At 39.2% G+C, this 10,759-nt stretch overlaps 1 protein-coding gene across 1 annotated transcript in view; it reads right to left on the bottom strand.

Moving 5' to 3' along the window:
• Positions 1 to 418: 418 nt before the first annotated feature.
• Positions 419 to 10,759, bottom strand: part of LOC114558162 (sushi, von Willebrand factor type A, EGF and pentraxin domain-containing protein 1-like) — a 191,074-nt gene continuing 180,733 nt past the window's right edge. The window contains exons 31-32 of the mRNA XM_028581946.1: positions 5,430 to 5,474; positions 419 to 901 (exon numbers count right to left, since the gene is read on the bottom strand). Of these exons, the coding sequence (XP_028437747.1) occupies positions 894 to 901; positions 5,430 to 5,474 (53 nt within the window). The 3' untranslated portion in view covers positions 419 to 893. The remainder of the gene's footprint in view (positions 902 to 5,429; positions 5,475 to 10,759) is intronic.

The following is a 10,759-nucleotide window of genomic DNA, read 5'->3' as shown; positions in this document are numbered from 1 at the left end:
GATTTGGTCTGACTAGAAGTGATTTTCATGGCCTCTACCTCAAGCTGCCGTAACTTGACTTCCTTGCATGCTCAACGCTAATAGGGACATCAAGGACCTTCAACTCAATTGGTGTTTCCACTACCTTGTTTTTAATTTCTCTCTTAACACCATATTTTTGAACACGAATGTTGTAGTATGATGCAATACACAGTAGATCATCCTTGCGGCATGAATCAACTTTCTCAATGCTGGGCTGTTCAATAAAGTCTTGAATATCGAATCCCATTGCTACTAATGTCACAAGTACAATGACTCAACATTGATTGTCTTAGCTCAGGAAAGAGATATCCCGGACGAGCCCCCACTTGTGTTACGACACCTCTGATGGATTCAGGGACAGTAACACGACAATCAATAGAATGTGAGAGAGTCAGTGTAAAAGTGAAACATTTGGTTTTTATTCCAAACATGGAAATATCTCACAACAGGAGGGTGGAGGATGGGACCTGGAGGTTGTGCCAAACAAATGAAATCAATATAACAAAACAGGGCCTAGCTCACCACTAGCTCTACAAGCAAAACAAATCAAACCAAATACCTAGCCTGCTTCTCTACAAAAAGATTAAGAGAACTTTACACAGGCGGCAACAACCACTAAGCCTGGTGTATCTATACAATGATCAACTACGTGCAAAAATGTACAGGGTACCCCAATTTACCTAAGGTCCTCAACCTCCACCTCACAAAACTCTACATTTTAAACCAAGCAGCCACAGCTTAAATGACAGGAAGACTGGCAACCAGCCAGAAGTGCAGAGCAAGAGAGCTCCTGCTTCTCAGGAGTCCTTTTATTGACTGCCACCTTGAATTCTGACTGGTCAACTCCAACACACAGGTGGAAAGCAATCATCTCAATCACCTGGAGAGAAAACAGAGTGAGCAAGGGAAAGAACAACAAGAGAGAGCCACATAAAAGAATTAAAGAATACACACACACACACACAGCCCTATCTGCTGCTCTCATCTGTCTCTTACAGCCTAAAATATCCAAATTTGTGTGTTACTTTGAGATGCAAAATAATACACCACAACATCATCCAAGACCAAAAAGTTCAAATAGCCGGTTTATATTCATATCATGTGGCCTGAAATTGTATTATTGTAATAATAACTTAAAGGTCCCATGGCATGAAAATTTCACTTTATGATTTTTTTTTAACATTAATATGCGTTCCCCCAGCCTGCCTATGGTCCCCCAGTGGCTAGAAATGGTGATAGGTGTAAACCGAGCCCTGGGTATCCTGCTCTGCCTTTGAGAAAATGAAAGCTCAGATGGGCCAATCTGGAATCTAGCTCCTTATGAGGTCATAAGGAGCAAGGTTACCTCCCCTTTCTCTGCTTTGCCCACCCAGAGAATTTGGCCTACCCATGAGAGAGAGACATCATGGCTTTCAAACGAGCAAAGTGTCAGTTGGTCAAGACCACACCCCCACCCTCCAACCTTGCCCACCCCTCTCTCCTCGTCAATAGCTACAGACACAGAAATGGCACATACTAAGGAAAGCTCATTGTGGGACTGGCTCTAGTGGCTGTAATTCTGCACCAAGACTGAATTTTGGGAAAGACACTTCAGAAACAGTATTAGGGGACCATTAAGGTCTATATAAAAGATACTTCAGATACAGTATTAGGTAGGGGTGTGACGAGACGCTTACTCCACGAGACGAGACATCACGAGATTGGGTTCACGAGAACGAGACGAGACGAGATTTTAAATTTTTTTTTAAAGAAATCCTCAATGATGAAATATATGAATGGAAAATAGTTTTTTTATTCAACTGAAAAATCACAAAATGCAAAACAATTTAGGTGCCTTTTGAAATCAACTATTAATTATGAATGTTATTTAACTTTTTTTTACTATTTTAATGAATCATATGCAGTAAAGGACATGCAAACACTGCAAAATGTTTTGTATAAAATCTACCAACTGGCTTCTGCTCTGTGAAATCTAACTCCTTTCCACAAATCGAACATAAAAAAATAAACAGTATAAATAAAATAAATGTGTAAACAACAGAAAATGTTTAAATGCAAACAGTAAGTGTATCAATAACCAAAGTACTGCTCTCTCAAAACTACAAGTGCAAACAGAAAAAAAAAATTTCTATAAGATAAACTACACAGAACAGCCTAAGATATGGTCATGTTATTTTTCAAGAATATAAGCATGTCGACTATTTCTGGCAGCAGTTGAGACCTTTGGGCAGTAACTATGTCTCCTGCAGTAGAAAAAACACACTCACTTGGAACTGAGGTAGCAGGGATGGAAAGGTATGCTTTGGCAAGTGGAGACAGCAAAGGATATTTAGGAGTTGCCGAAATCCGACATTTTCCACCACAGAAAATGGCCTCATATCAACTGCAATGAAAACGCCTATGTCCCTCGTTATTGCCGTGGCTCTTGCACTTACCGGTGGCAGAGATGCAAAGGCTTTTAGAGTTGTTTGGCCTTTTAATGTTTTCATCGCGGGTGCTGTAGTTGGTAGAGAGCTGTGGTGGTGCTGTAAGTGTTTTTGAATAGTGCTCGTGTTAGCCGCGGTATACGGCATTTTTTTCTTACAATATTTACATATTGTGTTCGTCTTGTCTGTCACTCTTTCGCCGTTTATTATTTCCGCAGGAAAACCAAAATGTTTGCACACAAATGATTTAAAAGTGGCAGGGGGATCTTCAATAGTAATTTCACGCTCCATCACGCTGACATCACATCGCCTCACGAGACAACTTTTCACCTCCACGAGAAGTCTCGTCACGTTTTAATCTCGCGAGATCTCGTAAAACGAGATCTCGTCACACCCTTAGTATTAGGGGACCACTAAGGCCTATATAAAAGAGACTTCAGATACAGTATTAGGGGACCATTAAGGTAAATATAAAAGCACCCAAAGAGCATCATGTCATGGGACCTTTAATGTTCACAAAGTGTGTAAAGAACACAACGTCTTCTGCAGAAGGAAATACCACCAAATGCTCCGGTCTATCATATTTCATTAAAACACAAACTACACCAACAGGAGCATACAACAAAAGTGGTTGTATGTGTGTGTGCATGTGTGTGTGGGTGTTTGTGTCTCCGCATGTGCATGCATGTGTGTGTGTGTGTGTGTGTGTTCATCTGCTGTAAAGCACAATAGTACCCCATTGCACCACCAGGTCAAAATTGACCCGGGAAGACTACAAATGCTATAAAATTAAATAAAACACTCAAAAGAAAGCAGTGATCATTAATTGTACTTGCAAAGAGCATCATTGGGAAACATCCATGTTATTTTTGGTTAATCTGGTTGAAAGAAACCCATATTTGTGATGAAACTTTCAAAACGGGTCAAATATTATCCGTAGACAACACAAGGGTTACATAAGAAAACATTTTACAATTGTACAACCCTAGAAACGAGGACTATTTTGATAAAAGAAAAATTGAAATGTTTTTGAGATGATGTAAAAAAAACTGATGGGCCCATTTAAATGCCTACCATGAAAAGGGTTTTGGTAATCCCAAAAGACTTTGCTTTTATGAAATTGCTTAAAAAAGGGACTTAGGTGCACCATTCATACAGGGGCTTGCAAAGGTATTCATACCCCTTGAATTTTTCCACATTTTGTCACGTTACAACCACAAATGTAAATGTATTTCATTGGGATTTTATGTGATAGACCAACAAAAAGCGCCGCATAATTGTGAAGTGGAAGGGAAATTATACATGGTTTTCAAATTTCTTTACGAATAAAAAACAAAAGTGTGGCGTGCAAAAGTATTCATACCCCTTTACTCAGATACCCCTAAATAAAATCCAGTGCAACCAATTGTCTTCAGAAGTCAGTTAATTAGTAAATAGACTTTAGAGATTTACAGATAAATACAGCTGTACTGTGAAGGCCTCAAGAGGTTTGTTAGCATGAACAATTAGTGAACAAACAGCATCATGAAGCCTAAGCAACATACCAGACAGGTCAGGGATAAAGTTGTGGAGAAGTTTAAAGCAGGGTTAGGTAGTAAAAAAATATCCCAAGCTTTGAACATTTTACGGAGCACTGTTCAATCCATCATTCAAAAATGGAAAGAGTATGGCACAACGGACATGGACGTCCACCTAAACTGACAGGCCGGGCAAGGACAGCATTGATCAGAGGAGGAGCCAAGAGGCCCATGGTAACTCTGGAGGAGCTGCAGAGATCCATTGCCCAGGTGGGAGAATCTGTCCACAGGACAACCATTAGTCATGCACTCCACACATCAGGCCTTTATGGAAGAGTGACAAGAAGAAAGCCATTGTTGAAACAAAGCCATAAGAAGTCCCGTTTGCAGCTTGCCACAAGCCATGTGGGGAACACAGCAAACATGTGAAGGAAGGTGCTCTGGTCAGATGAGACCAAAATTGAATTTCTGGGCCTAAATGCAAAACGCTATGTGTGGCGGAAAACTAACACTGCACATCACCCTGAACACATCATCCCTACCGTGAAACATGGTGGTGGCAGCATCATGCTGTGGGAATGCTTTTCTTCAGCAGGGACAGATAAGCTGGTCAGAGTTGATGGGAAGATGGATGAAGCCAAATACAGGGCAATCTTAGAAGAAAACCTATTAAGAGTCTGCAAAAGACTTGAGACTGGGGCGGAGGTTCACCTTCCAGCAGGACAACAAACCCAAACATACAGCCAGAGCTACAATGGAATGGTTTAGATCAAAGCATATTAATGTGTTAGAATGGCCCAGTCAAAGTCCAGACCTAAATCCAATTGTGAATCTCTGGCAAGACTTAAAAATTGCTATTCACAGACTTTCCATCCAATCTGACAGAGCTTGAGCTATTTTGCAAAAAAGAATGGGCAAAAATGTCAGTCTCTAGATCTGCAAAGCTGGTAGAGACATACCCCAAAAGACTTGCAGCTGTAATTGCAGCAAAAGGGGGTTCTACAAAGTATTGACTCAGGTGGGCTGAATACTTTTGCACACCAGACTTTTAAGTTTTTTATTTGTAAAAAAAATATGAAAACCATGTATCATTTTCCTTCCACTTCACAATTATGCGCCACTTTGTGTTGGTCTAGCACATAATATCCCAATAAAATACATTTACATTTGTAGTTGTAACGTGACAAAATGTGGAAAAGTTCAAGGGGTATGAATACTTTTGCAAGCCTCTGTAGCAATATGTACAAAACACAAACCACAGGAAGTGACAAAGTGACACATCAAGCCATTAATACATTCACATGCTATTTTTTTGACCCAAATGAGAACATAATGCCCTCTCCAGAACACCATATCTACTGTAGTATGACCATGCGGTTCTTGTAAGGGCATCATGATCTCATTTGGGTCAACGTTACCACTTTACATTCTAGATCTACTGTTCAAAGATGAAGTTGAAACTTACCAAGACAATCATCCAAGCCTATAGCCAACTTAGGTCCATGATTGTCTGTAAAAACAAATGAATTAGAATGACTTTGATTTACCAGGGTCAGTCATTATGATAAACTGTTTGGTAATGGCTATAGCTGTCATAACATCACTCAACAAAACACATCGGTAATGGTCATGTGTGTAGATGCTGTGTGTATAAATGTGCAAGTATCATGTAGTAATGTTGTGGTGTATAATGTATTGATGTACCTATGTATTTATGTCAGGCTCTGCACAGACTGTGGCAACAAACTTACTTGAAAAAAAGGACAATAAAGAATCTAATGTGTTGTATGGATCAGGGGAAAAAATTAGTATCGCGATATTTTTCATGGCAGAAGCCAAGTATCAATCATTTATTATATAAATTGCATATCAGTATTTAACTTGTTGGTACTAGAGCAGAGGTAGGCTCTTTAGCCCCTCTCCAGAGGCTCCTTTTGACAAAGACTTATATGGAAGTGAATAATGGTTATTTTTGTTTTGCATTTTAAGTTTTATTTAGTATGTAGTTTTATTGGCCTAAAGTCATTCTTACATTCTCCATTTAGGCTTACATTTCAGTCAACAAAACTATGCATCAACTAAGAGAAAAATATCAGACCTGCTGCAGAAAGCAGAGCAAATGTACTTTTATGAATTTGTTTAAATCTCCAAACTCTCACTAGTGTTGCTGATTTTGTGGCAGTTCAGGAGATTGTAATGAGTAAAAAGGCCCTGGAAAGTCCTTCACAAATGGTGATACATGAAGTATTGGTTCAAAAATATCAAAGCAGATTTTCTATAACTAAATTGTCAATTACATTGTATCGATTAGAAAATTAGATATGTCACTCTCAAAAGGCAACAAACCTCACCATTATTATGCCCTATTAGTAATGTTGATAGGCTGATTTACACTAGACTTAGTTACATTCATTATAAGAATCATAGATTTCAGATTTCTTTGAATTATTTTGGGGCAAAAATGGCTCTTTTAATTGGGAGGGTTGCTGACCCCTGTACTAAAGTAACAAAATGAATTGCTTTCAGGTAAAAGATTGCAATATATCGCAGAATAATGCAATATGTTTAAAATCCCAATATTACTGTATCTTGATATAAGTATGGAGATAATATCGTATACTGACTTGCACGCCGAGCGTCTTGTTGTGCTAACCTCCGCCACATTTCTCTCAGCCTCGTCCGCCAGCTCGTCCACATCTGTGGCCAGACCTTCAGACACTTGCCCATTCTAACCCACGAGCTAACGTTAGCTTGTTAGCAGCAAGGTGCCAGACTTTGTTTTCTTTCTTGACAACTGATTTGCGCCCGAGCTTGGATGTTTATGGCCAGAGCTTTCGCACCATGTCCACGGATTTAAGATAAAACATAATGTTATGCCGTTATTATTGTTATAGCCTAGCTACATCCATGTTTTGCGCACCCCGCGTAAAGAAAAACAATGACGTAAATAGTACCTGTACTGTCATATTACATCCCAGTCACACGGAGTAAATTGTAAAGTCACACAGAAAGCATTTATTTAGGACGTTACGGTTTATTTCATCCTACGAAAGGACAAGACATAATTTAAGACCTTTGTAAACAAAATGTGTAATTTTGTGAACGTTATTCAAGACTTTTAAGGCCCTCCCCCCCCATCGATCTCAGATATGGCATTTCTAAAATCAAATTGACAGAAATTCGTCGTAGCGACGGAGAACTTTAATCCTTGTGTAATGGTGTGGGGGATGCTATCCTACCAATATGGGCCAACATTTCTAAAGAATGCTTCCAGCACCTTGTTGAATCAAAATCTTATGAGACATTTCTAAAAACTAATTGTTTTCTAAGAACAATGTACATCACGTCAGTCAGACTGACAATTATATAATTTGTAAAGATAAGGTGAATGAAAAGAATTGATTCTAAAATCGTCACACACAAAAGATCACGATAGATATGATTTTGATTTTTTCCCACCTCTAATATCCATTAATGTAATCAAAACCTACATAGCTCAGTAGAGGTGGCAGTAGTGTGGGCTGCATATGTGGTGGAACAGTGTGCTGCTGAAGGCAGTGCATGGTTACAATTTAATTCAATTTGCATACTTCTAACTGAAACATGCAATAAGACCTAGTATTGCTTTGGATGTGTATTTACCCTCAAAAAACTTCACTAGTCAAAAAGGTATGATTTCTATATTGAAATTGGGAAAGATTTCCAAAATACCAAACATTCCCGAGCTCAACTTGCCCTGGAAAATTTTCGACCCTTTGCAACCCTAAGTGTGTACAGCGTAAGTTGCACTTTCCTTTCCTGTGAGGTCCAAATGCTATGTGTGCAAAAATACAGACTTTGCTCAGAACTAATAGAAACAAAAGTGTAACAGACAGATTTTTTGGGAAAACTAAAATCAGTAATTATTTAAAATCACGAGAGAGCAATATGGATACAATCTTTCACCAGGTTTTTGTAATTTTATATTATGATATGATACACAGTATATCATGGTATAGTATCAATTTCTTCATTCTTTCTTTCATCAATTTATATAGGCCAAGTTTTTAATAATGTCCTTAACCGGGTCCGATTTTCCCCGCAAAGTAACAAAATGATTTACGGCAGGTAGACGGCGCTACAGAGCACACATTCTGACGGGTCACAGATTTCTTTGTAACACCAGAAACGTCTGTGTTATTGTATCCAGCAATGTAAAGGGTAGCAGAAGATTTCTTTATATAGGCCTAATAGTATTTTAATGTTATTTTAGAAGTTATCTGTTATAGTTATGGCTGATACTGGGGCAGGACCATCACAGAAAAGAAGGAAACTAAAAGAACTAAAAGCTAAAAGGGAATTGACAGACGACGTGTGAAAACCCGAGTCACAGCTCGGTTGGGCTTTCAACAGATGGAGACAATTACAGGATTGTAAATGATTCAAAAACGTCCCAGAATTGGCCTTCAGTTCATGCATTTCACACACAGCCTTTTAAACAGATGTGATTATACACACACTTATAGAAATGTGTTGTTAAGTGACCAGGCCTCCACTCACTAGCTAAATTTCCATCCACTTGTCAATCAAATTATCTGAAGTTCAGTAAAAAAAACTCACGTGAATAAAGCTGGTGAAAGTGTGTTTCCATCCAACGGCTTTAAAGCGAATAAAAACCTGTACGTAATGACGTCACATGCTGTTTTGCGGTCAAGTTGTTAAATTGAATTGATTTGAGACATTTAAGGTGCTTCCATTTATTTTCGCACTGAATCGCACAACATTCAAGCAAAACACTTACACAAGTTGTAATAGTGCAACTCTTATGCAACTCTCTTTTTTAGAGACGTGTATCGCTGTTTGAGCGCCTTCCATTTACTCCGGAGGACGTCCCACGGCTTTTCGTAACATTTGTTTGCCATTTCCTTCGTGAGTTCCTGATAAATTATGGCATGTCTTAGATTTTTGCTATCTAAAATAGCCGTTATATATTGCTCGTAAATTAAATTCAAAAAGTCTGTCGTCTCCTCGTACGTCCACTTACGTCTTTCTTTGTTGACACCCGCCATGTGTGCGAAAATTAACAAAAATTTCTTCTTCTTCGTTTTGTGGCGGTTTGCAACCATAAAATGACCTAAAACTTAAAGCCCATCTTGCAGGGTTTATTTTCTAACGAATTTGCTTGTTGGTAATAAACATTTAAACGGTTACCCAACAACATCAAATACGATGGATATCACAAAACGGAATAAAATACAAAAAAGTAGTACTATTTTACAGTGGTTTGCAATGATTCTCCTTTCCCCCACAATGCATTATGTCATGTTGGGGAGACGACAGCCCCGTCTCGGTTCACTGTCTATGGTCACGGTCTGTGCCACTGGTCTTGCAAAATATGGCTTTTGGTCTCGACCGAGTCCATGTGTCTTTATTATATGTATAATAATATTGGAGGGACAGTGAAACACAGCTTGGACGGGGATGCTGTTCGGCTTTTCACAAGTTTAGACAGCTAGCTATGCCGACGTTTGCTAACGTTAGCGCAACAGCGTTAGCCTAGACTGCTAGTCAAATACCGGTATTATGACTGCCTTCGGTGTTTCCTATATCTGCGTCCACATTGTCAACATAAGACATGTGGCGTTAGTGCTCCTTTTGTACCCTATAATTTTATTGAATGAAATGTTAAGCTTTGCTCCAACAAGATAGGTGGGTTTTTTTTGTAACGTCACACACAAAGCTAACTGGCTAGCGGAATTAGCTAACGTTGCGTAGCCAGCCAGCAACTTCGGCAATTGGCAGTAGTTTCGGCAAGCTAACCACCACAGTATGTCGCCCACAATCAACCTCTGCTGCTAAAAGCAGTCAATCTGCAGTGATGTTTGAAATGGAGACACGTGGCTGTGTTAGCTGTCATGGTTAGCTCGCCGAAACTACTGCCAAAGCTGCTGGGTGGCTACGCAATTCCGCTAGCATACGTATAGGCTAACTATAGCCAGTTAGCTTTGTGTGTGACGTAACAAAAACCCACCCATCTCGTAGGAGCGAAGCTTAACATTTCTTTTAATAAAATGATGGTACAAAAGGATGTGAGATATCCAATCAAACTGTCGGGGGATTTCACAGGTGGGACTGGCAAGTTAGCCCATAGCTAGCATGATGCCTTCTATTTTCTAGATCTAGATAAGTTTACTGGTACTTATCTGAACGAACAAAATCACTGTCACTAGATAGAAAGAAAACATTGACTTTCACTCTGTGCTATTCACTGACAGTAAAAACACCTTCCTCGTCCCAGTCAGTCACCATAGTTCTAGTACTAGGCTGATGCACGTCTCCCCAATGTGACATCATCACCGAATACCAAAAACGACAAAAACTGGCAATCGCAATTCATTATTTATTCAGCAAATAACGTTTCCATCAGCGTTTATTGCATAAGCCGTATATCGATCAAGATAAAATCCGATGAGACCGAACGTATTTCCTTTTAGTCAATATTCATGAAATTCAATTGAATTTTACTGTTTCCATAAGGAATTTTTCATTCAATATCACTTAATTCGGATAAAAACCTGTGGATGGAAACAGAGCTACTCTCTAACACCCAATTTCCACCGGCTGCGGAACGGCTGCGGAACGGCAGCGGAGTCATTAGGTTTCTATTACAGTCAATGTGTGCATTTCCACTGACGTCCGCAGACGTCCTGCATCCAGTGGAAATCCAGAGTAAAACCTTGGCCAATTAGGAAAAGTTAAATGTGTTTTTTGACCAGAAACAAAATTTGAAATGCACATCCAACTATGAAAGATATT

The sequence above is a fragment of the Perca flavescens genome, chromosome 7, assembly GCF_004354835.1.
Source record: "Perca flavescens isolate YP-PL-M2 chromosome 7, PFLA_1.0, whole genome shotgun sequence".
Taxonomy (NCBI): domain Eukaryota; kingdom Metazoa; phylum Chordata; class Actinopteri; order Perciformes; family Percidae; genus Perca; species Perca flavescens.
The sequence above is the reverse complement of the archived record's forward strand: the minus strand, read 5'-3'. Positions and strand labels throughout refer to the sequence as shown.